This window comes from Hemiscyllium ocellatum, chromosome 37 (genome assembly GCF_020745735.1).
Source record: "Hemiscyllium ocellatum isolate sHemOce1 chromosome 37, sHemOce1.pat.X.cur, whole genome shotgun sequence".
Taxonomy (NCBI): domain Eukaryota; kingdom Metazoa; phylum Chordata; class Chondrichthyes; order Orectolobiformes; family Hemiscylliidae; genus Hemiscyllium; species Hemiscyllium ocellatum.
The window spans coordinates 24,229,754-24,250,442 of NC_083437.1; the positions used below are offsets into that span (position 1 = coordinate 24,229,754).

General features: G+C 41.7%; 1 protein-coding gene across 1 annotated transcript; it reads right to left on the reverse strand.

The window, feature by feature from the left end:
* Nucleotides 1-1,069: 1,069 nt before the first annotated feature.
* Nucleotides 1,070-20,631, reverse strand: cptp (ceramide-1-phosphate transfer protein). The gene is made up of 2 exons (XM_060852186.1): nt 20,507-20,631; nt 1,070-4,769 (listed from the first exon to the last, which is right to left on the reverse strand). Exons 1-2 carry the CDS (start codon nt 20,623-20,625, stop codon nt 4,247-4,249), a joined length of 642 nt encoding a protein of 213 aa, XP_060708169.1. The 5' UTR covers nt 20,626-20,631; the 3' UTR covers nt 1,070-4,246.
* Nucleotides 20,632-20,689: the final 58 nt, after the last annotated feature.

The following is a 20,689-nucleotide window of genomic DNA, read 5'->3' on the forward strand; positions in this document are numbered from 1 at the left end:
TTACTGTTGACAAATAGTAACCATTCTCAAGTTGGCAAACACAGCAAGTAATACAAACATCGCTTAGAAATATCAGTACAAAATCATAGTCTCCCTACCTCTTGGCCAGGATGTGTATCTGCCTTGGGAGGTGTTCCACAACATATCAAACAAAATTAATTAAAATAACATAGCAAGCTTCCAGACAGAAGTGATATGTTTCAAACCAGTAGTTCAGCATGTAATTGAGGCTGACATTCCATGGCAGTGCTGAAGGGTACATGGTGAGGGTCTGCTTCTCCAGAGGACACATTAAGCCAAAGCCCCATGGTCAATTGAAGATGTATAATTTGGTTTTCATCTCAAATGTACATGTGCACTCTTTCCAGCAGAACTGAAATGGATAGTGATCAGGAACCTTGGCTGGTTTTGCCAAAATTATATCAGAAACTAATTATAGTTTCTCCACAACCCTCTTGGATAAGATCACCAAACCCAATAGACTGGGAACCAACCCAAGAGATTTGGTTTGCACTGAGTTACCAAATAAAGTAATGGAAAAATTCTAATATCTGTCAAAAGTAAATTTGATCCTAATAGACACTTGTTTTGCAGGCTATGGCCATAGCTTGATCAGATTAGTTGCTGATACCTACTTTTGCAGAGATGGTGAACCTTTTTTGGTGAGCTACTTTTATTGGTGTAGTGAGAGGGTGACTAAGCCACGAGCAATGAAGGAACAGCAATCTACAGTCAGATCAAAGTGACACGTGACTTTTAAAAAGTTTTGGAAATGATGATTTTCCTATGACTTTAGCATTTTCCTTTTGCAAAGCACTCATGTCAGCAAAACAAACTGCTCACCGCAAGAGTATACACCATTTTAAAGTGTCAGAACAAAAAAAAGTTTACCTGTCCAATATGCAGAACTGATAGAGGGATTTCCATATCTGTATAACTCATTTGCTCACTAAATAATTAGAGAAGCTGAAATCATAGTATGCCTCCAAAGTTTAAATTTTGTTTCCTGGTGTGGAACCGATTTTGAATGAAACAGAGCAGAAAATTCTTACAAGATGTTTACCTCTTTATTATCTCTAAATTACTGTTGTACTATGAACAATCAAATTGGATACTTTCCTCATGCATATAAAAATACCAATGAAGAATGAATACGAATGAAATTTTTGTGTTTTACCATGGAGTTTGTCAAGCAAATTGCACCACCTACTGGTGCTTTGTGCAATTACATGAGATGGGTGCAAGATTTACATGTAGAAACTGTCAAGCCTTCACAAAGTTACAAGTAATTTTAGGGATTGTACACTAATCATGATTGGGGTGTTGTTGACATTTCGCTCTTCTCCAATAACTTTAGCTATTTGTCAGAACCCAGTACCATCATACATTAAGTAATAATGGGAGGTTCCCATTTTTCCTATTAAATCACCTAAGTGTCTATTTTCCTGCCTTGGCCTGGTGTTAATCAATACAAGGACAGCAGTTTTACCCGTACAACACTGGGCATTTGAATTATTACTTTGTTAAAAAGGGCCTGTTGCCCAGCAGGGCAAGCAGATCCTAAATGCCTCAAGATTAGAGAGAGCAGATTTAGAAGGAATTGAGGAGGAGTGTCTTCACCCAGAGGGTTGTAAATCTATGGAATTCCTTGCCCAGTGAAGTAGTTGACACTACTTCAGTAAATGTTTTTAAAGTTAGACAGATTTATTTTTAAAAACAATACAGGAATTAAGGGATACAGTGAGTGTAGATAAGTGGATCTGAATCCACGAAAAGATAAGCCATGATCTTATTGAATGGTGGAGCAGTCTCGAAGGGCCAGATGGTCTACTCCTGCTTCTAGTTCTTATGTCCTTATGACCCCTACATAGATTTTTGACTGGAGCCTACAGCAACCAGAACAAACAAAAAAGCCCACTGAAAGGTAACTGCCAAATCATTTTTCAGAGTCCTGCCTGCAAGGGCAGGAGCAACATTTTGGTTGTGCTTTAGTCTAGAAGTGCCATGTTGAGACATCTAGCCACCCAAAGCAAATGATAGGGTAACACTGTTAAGCTCCTGAGAAATTCAGTTTGCTTACTAGTGTTCCCGCATCCCAAAGGTTAAAACGTATCCTAACAGTTTGTACATCAATGACAAATCAAAATTGTGCACAATTTAATCCTCTTATACATTGAACATAATGACTGAAATTCCAAAGATACATTCAATTTGATATAAATTGAATCACTTTAGATTACAGATTCAACATGAAAAATTTCTCACAATATTCAAGAGGAAGATGGATAGTTTCAAGTACAAAAATTCACATTATTAGTGTGTGAAATTTAGACAAAATCATAACTGGATTAACAAAATAAACATCTTCCAAAAGCAGGTCAAACCCATTCACTTATGATAGCCAAAAACAAAAATCAAAAGGTGATTTTTCTTGATCAAAAATTAATGCTGATTAAAGCTAATATTCAAATACAACTAGGGAAAATAAAAATCCTAGTAACAATATTGATCTCAGTGCGTGTACCAGATTACCTTCTGGTACTCGTCGTGGAATTAAAGCCCATCGTAATTGTGAAATAACACTTATGTTTTTCTATTTATTTTCTCCAGTGTCCTTTAGGCAGTGGCTCTTCTGGGGTAAATTAGCACAGCATCAAGAGTTCATATATCAGTCTTGACAACAAATAGCAGCTTCGGGAACCACAAGATGCGTCATAGTGTATCTCATCTTGCAATAGCTCAAATTCCATACTGTCAGTTTCCAGCATCTGTAGAATTGATATATTTCCATTTCCATCGCCTTGTCATAGCCTGGTGCTGTTAAACTGTAATAGTGAACTCTATATGGGTATAAACAAAGATTACTTATTCCCCCAATTCACAGCTGATTAGTGCACTGCCTGTAACCATATACCACAACAGTCCTTTGTTCAATCCAAATGTTTGCTGCCCTTAGTTGACACATTTAAATTGATCTGAATGACCATAATGACAAGGAAAAGCGTAGTGATTGTGAACCATGCATTTCTGCCTGAGAATGTCTGGGGTCAGGATGGGACGCTGTTTTGTTACCCCAACACATGATCCAAGACAAGAAGGAAAACAGCAAGTGACAGTACATCTATGGTCAGAACATTGAAAGCCTCCAAACTGTTCTTGCACTAACATATATTCCCTTTCATTTTCTAACTTGCAAATTATACAGTTAAAAAGTATACCAAAATTTAAAAGTGCAAAAATGTAAACTAATGTCTGTTTCCACTAAGACTTAAAAAAATCTGAGTTCAATCTGATTTCTTGCATAATTAATACCAGGATGAGTCTCTTCCACTGATGGTTTTGCTGCTTGCGCTTGCAATAGCTTTTACTCAGTGTAATTTATTCACACGTTATAATGAGATTAACAAAAATGCAAATCTGAACAGAACTGACAGAGGACAGTGGATCTGAAAAACACAATACAGACATTCATAGAAAGTCAGACACCTCCTGCAAGTAGAACATTTTGGATCTTTGTGTATTGTAGTTGGATCTCATTTGCTCAAAAGATAAGAAACTAAACATAACTGGAAAGTGGAAAGGAAGCCTTTCAAATTTGCTGATTTATAGAAAGTAAAAAGAAACATAAACATAAAAGGAGGTGACTCATTCTTGGTCAATTTTCTCCTATACAAGTAGAGTTGTGTCATGGGTTTTTGGACAAGGTGGAGCCCAATCCATGCCTTGGACTGGGCGAGCTACCTCTGGCCAGGACCCTATATTTGGGTTCACCATCTTGCTGCCCTTTGATAAGATTAGATTAACAGGAATAAACAATGTCAGTCACAACTTGCACTCCTGCTCACTGTCCAGTGACACCACACTGGAAAATACAAATGTGTTCAAATCACTGACAATAGATTCAGGCCAACTATAATACATACCACAGTGAAATAGACACACTGCCCACATTCAGACATGAAGAATGGACACTTGGACAATGTTATGATTGAGAGTCTGATCAGCCTAAACAGTCAACATATTTAGAGAGGTACAGAAAATAGTGGTGGTGGTGGTGGGGGGGGGGGGTTGATGCAATTATAGACAGCAAAGGGAGTGCTGACTCACTATCTCCAACTACTCATCAGGTTAATTAATATTAAAGTAATTTTTATCATCTTTGGTTACTGAAGTCAGCATTTGCAAATATCACCATTAAAATACACAACATTTTAGAACAAGTGGGTTTTTTGTGCAAAGTGCAGGATTACGGAAGATCAAGCAAGCCATGTTGACTATACAGGTCTTCTGTGATGTCGTAAGTTTTTGCAACGACTGGCAGTGCTTCTCCCAGTATAGCCACCACCTTTTCTGTTGGGCCCATATTCATAATCTCAAAGAAGTTTGCTCGGCTTGGCAGCATATAAAAGGCCACAGTTGCAGCTTTGCGTACTATCCAGGGATGATATTTGGCCAGGACATCCTGGTAGGCCTCTGTACAAAGGACAGACGTTTTGCTATTGTCAGAAGCTACCCGCAGTTTCTCCAGAAAGAGCTGCAGCCACCTGAGGGCACGATGGAGCCGCAGTAGTGTACGACAGCCAGAGTCCCAGTGGTCACCCCGCTTTGTCAGATCCACGAGCTTGTTATCAACCTCGTACTTTACCATCGACTGAATGGTCAAATACTTTTGGCCATTCACACCACTTCTGTAGTCTTCCAGAATTTGGATTTTGGTGACAGCATCATTTGAAATAAAGGAAAATGCTGATCCCAGACTGCTCATAAATCTGAAGTGTAATAAACAAACATATCTTAGCATTTATAACAAACATCAAGATAAAAAGTTTTAAGTAAACTACTGATCTAATAAAAATTTAGAAGCAATATTCTTTAAAAACAACAAATACTCCATTGTGAAGTGGGTTACTACTTCTAGAAATCAAATTGTATCTACTTTTTTGGGAGCTTATTTTGCAAGGTGCAGCTGAAAGGTCTCCAATTTAACCCTTGATTTTCCATTGATCTGGGAATGATAGATGTTGTACTTTGTTGATCAGAGAGGGAATGATCGCTACCTATTACACCTTTGCTAGAAGCACCCAACAGAATGGGACTGGCCTCAACAATGTTGCTACCAATATTAAGCAGTCTGCTCACATGAATCCTCATGACTCAGCTGAGTGTCAGATATGCAGGGGATATACTGAACACTGCTGTACACCAAAAATGTACCCAAGCAAAAAATTAATACCTTCAGGAGAGGAACTCACAGAAGGTTGGCAAAGAACCTTTAATCGTGTCAGAGCACAGAAACAGACCCTTCGGTCCAACCAGTCCATGCCGAACATAATCCCACTAGTCCCACTCACCTGCTCCTGGCTCATCTTTCTCTAATCCTTTCATGTCCATGTATTTGACTAAATGTCTTTTAAATGTTCTAAATTGTGCTCACCTCCACCACTTCCTCAGGACGTTCATTCCACAAACCACCCTCAGCGTAAAACAAAAAGGCCTCTCATGACTTTTTAAAACTTTCTCCTCCCACCATAAAATGTGCCTCAGTCTTAATCTCCATCCTAGGGGGAAGACAACTACCTATACCCCTCATTATTTTGTAAATTTCTATCAGATTACTTCTCAACTTCTGACACTCCAGTGAAAAAAATCCCAGCCCATCCAGCCTCTCTTTATAACTCAAACCTTCCATACCCAGCAACATACTGGTAAATCTCTCCTGAACCCTCTCGAGCTTAGCAATATCCTTCCTATAACTGGGTGACCAGAACTAGACAATATTCCAGAAGAGGCATCACCAGTGTCTGTACAACCTCAACATCACTTCCCAACTCCAATACCCAAAGAACTAAACAATGAAAGCAAGTAAATACCTTTTTAACCACCCTGTCTATGGGTGATGCAAACTTCAAAAGAATAATGTACCTGCACCCAGAGGTCCCTCTGTCCGACAATACTGCCCAAGACCCTACCATTAATTATATAATTATTTTGTTGTACCAAAATGGAATACCTTGCATCTATCCAGATTGAATTCAATCTGACATTTTTCTGTTCATTGACCCATTTGGTTAAGATCCCTTTGTAATCGTAGAAAATCTTCTACACTGTCAACTATGCCACTAATGTTGGCCTTGTCCACAAACTTACCTTAACCTTGCCTTCTGTGTTCTCATCTAAATCATTTATATAAAATGACAAAAAGAATAAAAGAACCCAGAACCAACCCCTGTGGAACAACTCTGGTAACAGGCCTCCAATTTGAAACACAACCCTCCACCATCCCCCTCTCCTGCCGTTAAGCCAATTTTATATCCAATTGGCAATCTCACCCTGCATCCCATGGAATCCAACTTTACTAATCAGTCTACCACTCAGAATCTTGTCAAAGGCTTTACTAAAATCCAACTAACCAATGTCTACTGCTCTGCCATTAATCTTTTGGTACCCTCTTCAAAAAACAATACTGACTATCCCATATCAATGCTGAAAATGTGTTACTGGTTAAAGCGCAGCAGGTCAGGCAGCATCCAAGGAACAGGAAATTCGACGTTTCGGGCATAAGCCCTTCATCAGGAATCCTGACGAAGGGCTTATGCCCGAAACGTCGAATTTCCTGTTCCTTGGATGCTGCCTGACCTGCTGCGCTTTAACCAGCAGCACATTTTCAGCTCTGATCTCCAGAATCTGCAGACCTCACTTTTTACTATCCCATATCAATTTTTGCCTCTAAATGTTCATAAATCCTATCTTTCCTAATCACCTCTAACAAATTACCCACAACCAAAGTCACACTCACAGGTCTATAGTTTCCAAATTTCTCCTTACAACCTTTCTTAGGCAAAAGTACATTAGTCACCATCAAGCATCTTACCCACAGTAATAGATAATGCAAATATTTCTGCAAGGGGTCTCAATATCCTTCCTTTCTTGTCACAATGTTCTGGGATACATTAACATAGAACATTGTACAGGCCCTTCGGCCCTCGATGTTGCACCGACCAGTCATACCAATCTGACACCCATCTAACCTACACTATTCCATGTACGTCCATATGTTTGTCCAATGACGACTTAAATGCACTTAAAGTTGGTGAATCTACTACCGTTGCAGGCAAAGCATTCCATAGCCTTACTACTCTGAGTAAAGAAACTACCTCTGTCATCTGTCCTATATCTATCACCCCGCAATTTAAAGCTATGCCCTCTCATGCTCACCGTCACCATACTTGGAAAAAGGCTCTCCCTGTCCACCCTATCTAACCCTCTGATTATCTTATATGTCTCTATTAAGTCACCTCTCAACCTTCTTTTCTCCAACAAAAATAGCCTCAAGTCCCTTTCCTCATAAGACCTCCCCCCATACCAGGCAACATCCTAGTAAATCTCCTCTACATATTTTCCAAAGCTTCCACATCCTTCTTGTAATGTGGTGACCAGAACTGTACACAATACTCCAAGTGCGGCTGCAGCAGAGCTTTGTACAGCTGTAGTGTAACCTCATGGTTCCGAAACTCGATCCCTCTATTAATAAAAGCTAAAATACTGTATATGCCTTCTTAACAACCCTGTCGACTTGGGTAGTAACTTTCAAGAATCTGTGTACCTGGACACAGATCTCTCTGCTCATCTACACTACCAAGAATCCTACCATTAGCCCTGTACTTTGCATTCCGGTTACTCTGATCAAAGTGAATCACCTCACACTTGTCCGCATTAAACTCCATTTGCCACCTCTCAGCCTAGTTCTGCAGCTTATGTATGTCTCTCTGTAACCTACAATATCCTTTGTCACGATCCACAACTCCACCAACCTTAGTATCGTCTGCGAATTTACTGACCCACCCTTCTACACCCTCATCCAGGTCATTTATAAAAATGACGAACAGCAGTGGACCCAACACCGACCCTTGCGGTACATCATTAGTAACTGCACTCCAGGATGAACATTTTCCATCAACCACCACCCTTTGTCTTCTTTCAGCAAGCCAATTACTGATCCAAACTGCTATATCTCCCTCAATCCCATTCCTCCGCATTTTGAACAATAGCCTACTATGGGGAACCTTATTGAATGCCTTGCTGAAATCCATATACACCACATCAACCAATTTACTCTCATCTACCTGTTTGGTCACCTTCTCAAAGAACTCAATAAGGTTTGTGAGGCATGATCTACCCTTCACAAAACCATGCTGACTATCCCCAAACAAATTATTCTTTTCTGGATGATTATACATCCTCTGTCTTATAACCTTTTCCAACACTTCAACAACTGAAGTAATGCTCGCAGGTCGATAATTCCAGGGTTGTCTCTACTCCCATTCTTGAACAAGGGAACAAGATTTGCTGTCCTCCAGTCTTCGGGCACTATTCATGCAGACAATGACGATTTAAAGATCAATGTCAAAGGCTCGGCAATCTCCACCCTGACTTCCCAGAGGATCCTAGGATAAATCCCATCCGGCACAGGGGACTTATCTATTTTCACACTCTGCAGGATTTCTAATACTGAAAAATGTGTTGCTGGAAAAGCGCAGGAGGTCAGGCAGCATCAAAGGAGCAGGAGAATGTGTTTTTGGAATGATTTTTATTTCAGATTTTCAGCATCTGCGGTATTTTGCTTTAATAATAAAGAGTCAGAGACGTACAGCATGGAAACAGACAGTCAGTCCAACTTGTCCATGTCAACCAGATATCCTAATCTAATCTAGTCCCAATTGCCAGCACTTTGCCCATTGCCATGTAAAACCTTGTATTCATATCCATCCAGATGTCCTTTAAATGCTGTACCAGCCTCCACCACTTCTTCTGACAGCTCATTCCATATACCCACCACCCTCTGAAAACATTGCCACTTAGGTTCAGAGTGAGTGGGGAAAGATATATAAGGGACCTATGTCCTCTAGTTCTGGACTCCACCACCCCAGGAAAAAGACCTTGTCTATTTATCTTATCCATACCCATCATTTTATAAACCTCTATAAAAGGTCATTCCTCAGCCTCTGATGCTCCAGGGAAAACAGCCCTACCCTATTCAGCCTCTCCCTATATCTCAAATCCTCCAACCCTGGCAATATCCTTGTAAATCCTTTCTGAACCTTTCAAGTTTCACAACATCCTTCCAATAGGAAGGAGACCAGAAATGCATGCAATATCCCAAAAGTGGCCAAACCAATGTCCTGTACAGCTGCAACAAAAGGAAGCCACTCCAAATGCCACCTTCACTATCCTATCTACCTGCCAGTCCATTTTCAAAAAGCTATGAACCTCCACTCAAAGGTCTTTGTTCAGAAACACTCCAGAGGACCTTACCATTAAGCATTCAAGTCCTGCTCTGATTTGCTTTCCCAAAATGCAGCACCTCACATTTATCTAAATTAAACTCCTTCTGTCACTCCTCAACCCATTGGCCTATCTGATCAAGATCCTGTTGTACTTCAAGGTAACCTTCTTTGCTGTCCACTACAGTCATAGAGATGTAGAGCATGGAAACAGACCCTTCGGTCCAACCTGTCCATGCCAACCAGATATCCCAATCCAATCCAGTCCCACTTGCCAGCACCCAGCCCATGTCCCTTCAAACCCTTCCTATTCATATACCCATCCAAATGCCTCAAATGTCGCAATTGTACCAGCCTCCACCACTTCCTCTGGCAGCTCATTCCATACACGCACCACCCTCTGCGTGAAAAAGTTGACCCTTAGGTCTCTTATCTTTCCCCTCTCACCCCAAGCCTATGCCCTCTAGTTCTGGATTCCCCAAACCCAGGGAAAAGACTTTGCCTATTTACCCCCCTCCATGCCCCTCAATTTTGTAAACCTCTGTAAGGTCACCTCTCAGCCTCCAACACTCCAGGGAAAACAGCCCCAGCCTGTTCAGCCTCTCTCTATAGCTCAAGTCCTCCAACCCTGGCAAAATCCTTGTAAATCTTTTCTGAACCCTTTCAAGTTTCACAACATCTTTCTGATAGGAAGGAGACCAGAATTGCTCGCAATATTCCAACAGTGGCCTAACCAATGTCCTGTACAGTCACAACAGGACCTCCCAACTCCTGTACTCAATACTCCGACCAATAAAGGAAAGCATACCAAACACCTTCTTCACTATCCTATCTACCTGCAACTCCACAATCAAGGAGCTATGAATCTGCACTCCAAGGTCTCTCCTGTTCAGCAACACTCCCTAGGACCTTACCATTAAGTGTACAAGTCCTGTTAAGATTTGCTTTACCAAAATGCAGCACCTCACTTTTATCTGAATTCAACTCCATCTGCCAGTTCTCAGCCCATTGGCCCATTGAGATCCTACTGTAATCTGAGGTAACCCTCTTCGCTTTCCACTACACCTCCAACTTTGGTGTCATCTGCGAACTTACTAACTGTACCTTTTATGCTCGCATCCAAATCATTTACATAAATGACAAAAAGTAGTGGACCCAGCAACGATCCTTGTGGCACTACACTGGTCACAGGCCTCCAGTCTGAAAAACATCCCTCCACCACCACCCTCTGTCTTCAACCTTCAAGCCAGTTCTGCATTCAAATGGCTAATTCTCCCTGTATTCCATGAGATCTAACCTTGCTAATCAGTCTGCCATGAGGAACCTTGTCGAGCACCTTACTGAAGTCTATACAGATCACGTCTACTGCTCTGCCCTCAATCTTCTTAAGAAATAAGAAAAAAAACCTCAAATTTGTGAAACATGATTTCCCACGCACAAACCCATGCTGACTATCCCTAATGAAAATCCTGTCCTTCAGGATTCCCTCCAACAACTTGCCCATCACTGATGTCAGGCTCAATCGTCGATCTATAGTGATGAAGTAGATCTATTTATAGAACACAAAATTTGGGTTAAAGATTTGTAAGTTGTGTGCTAGAAAAGCAACTATTTGAACATCTACAACATCATTGTGGAGAAGTGGAAAACTTTACCAATGTCTGTTGATATACAATGTCAGTGAAACATATACTGGTATTCTAGAACTTTAGCAGCTCTGCTCATCAAACATTACGAGTAAAAAGTGAGGTCTGCAGATGCTGGAGATCAGAGCTGAAAATGCGTTGCTGGTTAAAGCGCAGCAGGTCAGGCAGCATCCAAGGAACAGGAAATTCAACGTTTCGGGCAAAAGCCCTTCCTGATGAAGGGCTTTTGCCCGAAACGTTGAATTTCCTGTTCCTTGGATGCTGCCTGACCTGCTGTGCTTTAACCAGCAACACATTTTCAGCTCATTAAACATTACAACTTCCAAACTCACTGAAAACTAAAACTTCCCTTAAAACCTTATTTCAAAGGATTAACATAAGAACTAGGAGCATGCCATCTGGCCCTTCGTGCTTGCTCCACCATTCAATAAGATCATGGCTCACCAGCATCCTATACATCTGCAACATAACCTCTCTGCTTTTAAACTCAATCCTTTAGCAATGAAGGACAAAATTCCATTTGCCTTCTTAATTACTTGTTGCACCTGCAGACCGATCTTCTGTGATTCATGCACAAGGACACCCAGGTCCCTCTGCACAACACCATGCTGCAATTTCTTACTATTCAAATAATAATTCTTATTACTGTTATTCCTGCCAAAATGGATGATTTCACATTTATTACCATTGTGCTCCATCTGCCAGATCTTTGCCCACTCACTTAAACTACCTAAGTCCCGTTGCAAAGTTTCACAGTCCTCTGCACACTTTGCTCTACCACTCATCTTAGTGTCATCTACAAACTTTAACAGACTACACGTGGTCTCCTACTCCAAATCATCTATGTAAATTGTGAATAATGTGGTCCCAACACTGATCCCTGATGCACACCATTGGTCGCTAACTACCAACCAGAATAGTACTCATTTATTCCCACTATTGTTCCTGTTGGTTATCCAATCCTCTACCATACCAATACATTGCCTATAACACCTTGCATCTTTAAATTATGCAGCACCTTGTCAAATGCCTTTTGGAAATCTAGATATACCAAATTTACTGAGTCTCTGTTGTCCACCATCTTCGTAATGTCTTTATAGAATTCCAAAGAAAAAAATCAGTTAAGCCTGACCTGCCATTCATTAACCCATGCTGCATCTGCCCAACAGGACAATTTCTATCTGGATGCCATGCTATTTCATCCTTGATAATACACTCAAGCATCTTCCCCACTACAGAAGTTAAACTAACTGGTGTATAATTCCCCATATTTTGTCCATCTCCCTTTTTAAACAGCAGCATCACATTTGCTATTTCTCCTGCCATCTCTTTTAGCAACCTGGGATGCATTCCATCAGGGCCAAGAGATTTGTCTACACTTAGCTTGCCCCACATTACCTCTTTCGTGATAATGATTGTCTCCAGGTCCTCACCTACTTTTGTCTCTTGTCAATTACTGGCATGTTACTTGTACCCTCCACTGTGAAGACTGACAAAATATCTGTTCAATGCCTCGAACATTTCCTCATTTCCCCTTATTAAATTTCCCTTCTCATCCTCTAAAGAACGAATGTTTACTTTAGCCACTCTTGTTTCATATATTTATAGAAACTTTTACTATCTGGCTTTATATTCTGAGCTTGTTTTTTTCTCAATCCATCTTACTTATTTATAGCTCTTTGTGGCTTTCTGTTGACCTTTAAAGCTTTCCCAATTTTCTAGTTTCCTGCTTATCTTGGCCACTTTGTATGCCTTCTCTTTTAATTTGACAACTTCCCTTAATCCCTTAGGCACCCATGGCAGATTACCCCTTTTCTCAGTCCTTTTTCACTGATGTATACTTTTGCTGATCACTTTGAAAAATTGCTTTGAAAGTCCTCCACTGTCCCACCATAAAGTCTTTGCCTCCAGTTTACTTCAGCCGACTCCTCCTTCATCCTATTGTAGTCTCCCTTGTTTAAGCACGATTTGGAGATGCCGGTGTTGGACTGGGGTGTACAAAGTTAAAAATCACAACACCAGGTTATAGTCCAACAGGTTTAATTGGAAGCAGCTGAAAATGCGTTGCTGGTTAAAGCACAGCAGGTTAGGCAGCATCCAAGGAACAGGAAATTCAACGTTTTGGGCCAGAGCCCTTCATCAGGAATGAGGAGAGGGTGCCAGGCAGGCTAAGATAAAAGGTAGGGAGGAGGGACTTGGGGGAGGGGCAATGGAGATGTGATAGGTGGAAGGAGGTCAAGGTGAGGGTGATAGGCCGGAGTGGGGTGGGGGCGGAGAGGTCAGGAAGAGGATTGCAGGTTAGGAGGGTGGTGCCGAGTTCAAGGGAATCGACTGAGACAAGGTGGGGGGAGGGGAAATGAGGAAACTGGAGAAATCCGAGTTCATCCCTTGTGGCTGGAGGGTTCCCAGGCGGAAGATGAGGCGCTCTTCCTCCAACCGTTCTGGCGATGGAAGAGTCCAAGGACCTGCATGTCTTCGATGGAGTGGGAGGGAGAATTAAAGTGTTGAGCCACGGGGTGGTTGGGTTGGTTGGTTCGGGCGTCCCAGAGGTGTTCCCTGAAGCGTTCTGCAAGTAGGCGGCCCGTCTCCCCAATATAGAGGTGGTCACATTGGGTGCAGCGGATGCAATAGATGGTGTGTGTGGAGGTGCAGGTGAATTTGTGGCGGATATGGAAGGATCCCTTGGGGCCTTGGAGAGAAGTAAGGGAGGTGGTGTGGGCAGGGGAAGGTGCCAGGAGTGGAGGTTGGGTTGGTGGGGGGTGTGGACCTGACGAGGGAGTCACGAAGGGAGTGGTCTTTGCGGAACGCTGATAGGGGAGGGGAGGGAAATATATCCCTGGTGGTGGGGTCCGTTTGGAGTTGGCGGAAATGACGGCGGATGATACGCTGTATACGGAGGTTGGTGGGGTGGTAGGTGAGAACCAGTGAGGTTCTGTCTTGGTGGCGGTTGGAGGGGCGGGGCTCAAGGGCGGAGGAGCGGGAAGTGGAGGAGATGCGGTGGAGGGCATCGATCACGTCTGGGGGTAATCTGCGGTCCTTGAAGGAGGCCATCTGGGCTGTACGGTATTGGAACTAGTCCGCCTGGGAGCAGATGCGGCGGAGACGAAGGAATTGAGAATATGGGGTGGAATTTTTACAGGGGGCAGGGTGGGAGGAGGTGTAGTCCAGGTAGCTGTGGGAGTCAGTCGGTTTATAGTAGATGTCTGTGTTGAGTCGGTCGCCCGAGATAGAAATGGAAAGGTCTAGGAAGGGGAGGGAGGAGTCTGAGACAGTCCAGGTGAATTTGAGATCAGGATGGAAGGTGTTGGTAAAGTTGATGAGCTGTTCAACCTCCTGGTGGGGGTGATGAGCTGTTCAACCTCCTTGTGGGAAGGTTTAATTGGAAGCACACTAGCTTTCGGAGCGATGCTCCTTCATCAGGTGATTGTGGAGAGTTTGATCGTAACACAGAATTTATAGCAAAAATTTACAGTGTGATGTAACTGAAATGATACATTGAAAAATTGATTGTCTGTTAAGCCTTTCATCTGTTAGAATACAGTGATAGTTTCACTTCTTTCATGTGTAAATCACAAAACCCTTTTTTTATATAAAAAAAGGGTGCATTCTCGGGTTAGCTGTTAACAATGGTGATAGCTAGACAATATGTTGAAGGTGTTAGCCCCCTGTGTTCTCTGTCTATGACTTGATGTTTAGATTAAAATCAATCTGAAAAGTGAGATAACAGAGTTTTACTTAAATTCATGCAGTTTTTGAGCTCAGAGTTCTACGTGAACGTATGCAGTTTTTGAGCAAAGTGCAATGTAACTCTGCAAGTACAAATTCACCACACAAAATATGTGCGTGCATGTGGATCTTTGTGTGTGTGTGTGTGTGTGTGTGTGTGTGTGTGTGTGTGCGCGCGCGCGCACACACAGAGTGTATTAAGTCTGTGAGGGGGTGCATGTGAGAGTGTGGGAGTGTGTGTGTCTATAAGGGTGTGTGGGTGTCTGTGTGTACCTGTGTCATGTCACATACACACGCGCTCCCCCTCACAGACTTAAGACACTCCGCACTCACCACACACACACAGTGGTGAATTTGTACTTGCAGAGTTACATTGCACTTTGCTCAAAAACTGCATACGTTCATGTAGAACTCTGTTATCTCACTTTTTAGATTGATTCTAATCTAAACATCAAGTCATAGACAGAGAACACAGGGGGCTAACACCTTCAACATATTGTCTAGCTATCACCATTATTAACAGCTAACCCGAGAATGCACCTTCTTTTTAAAAAAAAAAGGGTTTTGTGATTTACACATGAAAGAAGTGAAACTATCACTGTATTCTAACAGATGAAAGGCTTAACAGACAATCAATTTTTCAATGCATTATTTCAGTTACATCACACTGCAAATTTTTGCTATAAATTCTGTGTTACGATCGAACCCTCCGCAATCACCTGATGAAGGAGCATCGTTCCGCAAGCTAGTGTGCTTCCAATTAAACCTGTTGGACTATAACCTGGTGTTGTGTGACTTTTAAACTTTGTTTAAGCACAGGATTCTGGTGATTTTATATTCACACTTTCCATCTGTATTCTAAATTCAACCATATTGTGATCGCTCCTTCTGAGAGGATCACTAACTATGACATTATTCATTATTTCTGTTTCATTTTTACACAGAACCAGATCCCAGATTGCTTACTCCCTCATCAGTTCCATTACATACTGTTAAAGAAAATTATTATGGATACATTCAGTGAACTCAAGGCTGACCTGACCAACTTGGTTTGACTAATCAACGTTTAGTGTAAAATCCCCCTGATATTTGCTGTACCGTCTTTACAGGTGTTAGTTATTTCTTTATTGCCTTCCCCAATGTGATATTGCTTGGTGATATTTTTATAGACTATCAGTAACTTGCTCTTCCTAGAATTTGTAATTTCCACCCAAATGGATTCAACCTTATTCTCCACAGCACGTATATCATCTCTCACCACCGCTTTGATGTTGTCCATAAATATCAGAGCTACACCACCTCCCTGCCCGTCCTTCCAAATAATCTGATATAACTGGATACTTAACTCCCAGTTGTGACCATCCTGCAACCATGTCTCTACAACAGCTACTAAAATCATGACTTGTGCCGTTAATTCATCCACGCGGTCCTTATGCTAGTTTTTGTACATAATAATCTCCTGAGTTATCCTTCCTTTTTACTTCTTTTATAGTCTGCCATGTAGTTAAACCCTCCTGCACACATGCTAAACTGCTGCTTTCCTTTATATTTACCATTATAATTCCTGTCATTTTCCCCTTCCCTTCCCCCTCCAATTCACTCGTTTAAGTCTAGTAACCACCCTACTTATCCTTTTCACTAGAACACTGGTTCCAGATCAGTTCAGGTGGAGACAATCCCATCAGTACAAATCCCTCCTGTTCCAAAACTAATGCCAATGCCCCATGAAATGGAACCCCTCTTTCCCACACCACTCCTTTAGCCACATGTTTACTTCTAATTTTCTTATCCCTAAACCAATTTGCATGTAGCTTAGGTAGTAAGCTGGAGATTATAACCCTTGAGGACCCGTTGCTTAATTTCATTCCTAGTACTTGATAATCCTCAAACAGGTCCTCTTTCCTAGGCTTGCCTATGTTGTTTGTCTCAATGTGGACCACAACAACTGGATCCTTGCCTTTCTGCTCCAGTATCCTTTCAAGCCAGTCAGAGATGTCCTGCACCCTGGCACTGGTCAGGCAACATACCATGCGGGACTCACGATCCTGCTTACAAAAGGATGCATTAGGGCATTTCTGAATAGAATTAAATGTAAAAAGTGAATTCTAAGAAAACTTGAGTGGATTAGAAGTTATTGCTCCGATATTACCATGGTCATACCAGTTTAACCAACAGCAAGTGCTGCCTTTACTTCACTAATGTGAGAGCCCAAGCAACTTCAGGAGTCTGGACATGCACAAATTCATTTAGAAACACTAACGTTGCTCTCAGTGATGCACGTACCTCCCCCCCCCCTCCAAAGCATGCACATTGCTGAGTACCCACTCAAAATTTTAGTCACTGAAAAAAAAATCAACAAAGTGACAAGAGTTTTTATTCTGTTTCATTGTTTAAAAACCCTTGACAAAGTGACACTTTGTTGACCAAGATGTATTTATATTTGTAAAACTTAAATTTCAACACATTTAAAATAAACATATTTAAATCTAGTTGTAATCATGTATTTTACAACAAAAGATTAAGAGCTTTTAGTGATTTTGTTTGCAATTAGTGAATACTTCAGGCAATTGTTTCTGTATCCCGCTTGTATATATTTTTGCTGCACACCAAGATTTCTTTTGACTTGATGCCAGATACAACTGCCGTTAGCAAAGAGGAAACACATTGCCACAGAGATTGCTACATCTTTGTGGACAACTTTCTTCAAGGTCACCAGTAAATATCCTTTGTCATTCAGCACGAAATCCAGGCCAATGTTTTGGGGAGGGTAACTTCCCAAAATCTTAAACTATTCTTTCCTGATGCAAGAGGCCCTCTACAATTCTAGATATTACCAATATTTTTGCTTCTTAGTAGGTTGGGAAATAATGATTTCACATACACAATTCTTAAACTTTAAAACTATGTAATGAATAGCTTTAATCAACTATATTTGTCAAATTTGCAATAACTGGATCATTTCCATACAACATTACCATACTGAGAAATAACACACTCATTCTCCCCATCGGTTTGACTTGTTAATTTTATGAAATCAGATGTGTGCTTGGGCCCTCACATTAAGTGAAATTGATGATACTAAAATACAAATGAGGAGCACAAGTAGGCTCTTCAGCCCCTCTATTTTGTTTCAACAGTCAATAACATTATGATTGATCTGTTAGTCTTTAGACTTCCACATTCACATCTACTCCCAATAACCTTTGAATCACTTGCCTAACAAAAACAAACTATTTCCACCCTAAAAATATACAATGACCTTGTCATCATCCTTCTGAGTCAAGGAGTTCCAAGGTTACACAACCTTCAGAGAAAAGCCAACTCCTCGTTTTAAAACAGTGCTTCACTGTGGTTTTTAATTAATACAACCTAGTTCTAGGCTCACTTCAGAGAGGAAGCATCCTTCCCACATCCATCCAGTCAAGATCTTATTTATACTTTAATCAACCTGTTCGGACATGTTATGACACATCTCTGGGACAGGTGGGACTTGAACCTGAAACTATAGGCTTATGAAGCCTTCCTCTGGGCCAGCTAAAAAGGGATCTATGTATTTCAAACAAGTTTCCCTTCACATGGCCAGTCTGTCCAACCATTCTTCAGAAGACAATTCACTCATTTCAGGTATCAATCCAGTAAGCAATTGTATGTTGGGTAGTAAAGTAGTTAGCATTGCTGCTTCAGAGTGCCTGGAATCAGAGCTTACCTCCAGCTTCTGTGGCCTCTATTTGCACTGTAGCGCTTCTCGGATTCTAAGCCTCTTCTGAACCATCCCCATCCCACAAACATCCACAATATGCAACCTCATCAATGAGTTATATAGCATCTTACTTCTATTCCTCTAGGGAGTCAGACATTGGTGGTGGCAAGGTGTTGGAGGGAATCCGGAGGGAAGGATTTGCATATATTTGGAAAGACAAGGCCTGATTAGGGTTAGTCAACATGGCTTTGAGCATGGGAAATTATGTCTCATGAATTGAGTTTTTTGAGAAGTAACAAAGAGGATTGATGTGGGCAGAGCAGTGGACATGATTTACGTAGAAGTCAGTATAACATTCGACAAGATTCCTCATGGTAGACTGGTCAGCAAGGTTAGATCACAATAGAATAACTAGCTATATGGATACAGAACTGGCTCAAAGATAGATGACAGAAGGTGGTGGAGGAGGGCTGTTTTAAAGGCTGGAGGCCTCTGACCAGCAGTGTGCCACAGGGATTGACGCTCGGTCCAATGCTTTTCATCATTTGTATAAACAATTTGGATGCAAACATTGAAAACATTGTAAGCTTGCAGATGGCACCAAAATTAGAGGTATAGTGGACAGCAAAAGAGGTTACCTCAGGGTACAATGGGATTTTGATCAGATGGGCAAATAGGCCGAAGAGTGGCAGATAGAGCTTAATTTAGATGAATGTGAGATTCTGCACTTTGCAAAGGCAAATCAGGATAGGACTTATACGCTTAATGGTCAGGTCTGGAGAGTGTTGCTGAACAAATGCAGGTACAGCAGGTAGTGAAGAAGGCTAATAGCATGCTGGCCTTCATAACAAGAGGGGTTGAGTATAGAAGCAAAGAGATTCTTCTGCAGCTGTACAGGGCCCCGGTGACACCATACCTGTGTGCAGTTCTGGTCTCCAGATTTGAGGAAAGACATTCTGGCTATTGAGGGAGTGCAGCATAGGTTCACGAGGTCAATTCCTGGAATGGCAGGACTACCTTACGCTGCAAGACTGGAGTGACTGGGCTTGTATACCCTTGAGTTTTGAAGACTGAGAGGGGATCTGATTGAGACATAAGATTATTAAAGGATTGGACACTCTGGAGGCAGGAAACATGTTTCCACTGATGGGTGAGTGCCTAACCAGAGGACACAGCTTAAAAATAGAGGATTGACCATTTTGGACAGAGATGAGGAGAAACTTCTTCACCAAGAGAGTGGTGGCTGTGTGGAATGCTTTGCCTCAGATGGCAGTAGAGGCCCAGTCTCTGGATTCATTTAAGAAAGAGTTGGATAGAGCTCTCAAGGATAGTGGAATCAAGGGTTATGGAGATAAGGCAGGAGCAGGATACTGATTAAGGGTGATCAGCTATGATCATATTGAATGGTGGTGCAGGCTCGAAGGACAGAATGGCCTATTCCTACACCTATTGTCTATTGTCAAAGAGACCTTGGAGTGAAAGTTCATAGTTCCTTGAAAATGGTGTCAAAGGTGGATAGGATAGTGAAAGCAGCACTAAAGGAAAGTTGAGCTTTCCTTTATTGGGAAATGCATGGAGTATAGGAGTTGGGAAGTCATGTTGCAGCTGTACAGGACATTGGTTAGGCCATCAGAATACTGCATGCAATTCTGGTCTTCCCCACTATAGGATGTTGTGAAATTTGAAAGGGTTCAGAAAAGATTTACAGGAATGTTGCCTGGGTTTCAGCTGTAGGCAGAGGCTGAATAGACTGGGGTATTTTTTTTTCCCAAAACATTGGAGGCTAAGGAAAGACATTATAGAAAGTTTATAAAATCATGAGGAGCATGGATAGACAAGATCTTTTGCCTGGGGTGGGAGCCTAAAACTAGAGGGGACGCATTTATGGTGAGAGGGGTAAGATTTAAAAGGTATCTAAGGGGCAATCTTTTCACGCAGAGGGGGTGTGTGCCTTTTGTGATTCAGAACACCAACGTCGGAATTCTACAATTGTGCTCTACTTAAGATAGTCCTTATTATTCTTCCTACCAAACAAAAATCAACATGACATTTTCCCACATTACATTCCATCTGCCAACCTCTCCACATTTACCTGCAGTCTCCAAAAACCCTGATGACAATACAGCAAGAGGATTTTTTTTAAAGTCACTCACTTTACCAGCCCTTTCCATCCTTCTAAGTAATGTTCCTGCAGGATTTCTCCCTGGTCAGTCAGGCACTTTTTGAAAGACTCCAGAACCTCAGCCAAACTGAACCTGTCCGGATCAGCCATCTTAGAACTTCAAGCGAATGGGCGGGGTATGCTTTTGACCAATCAAAGCGGGGCACCCCGAGCC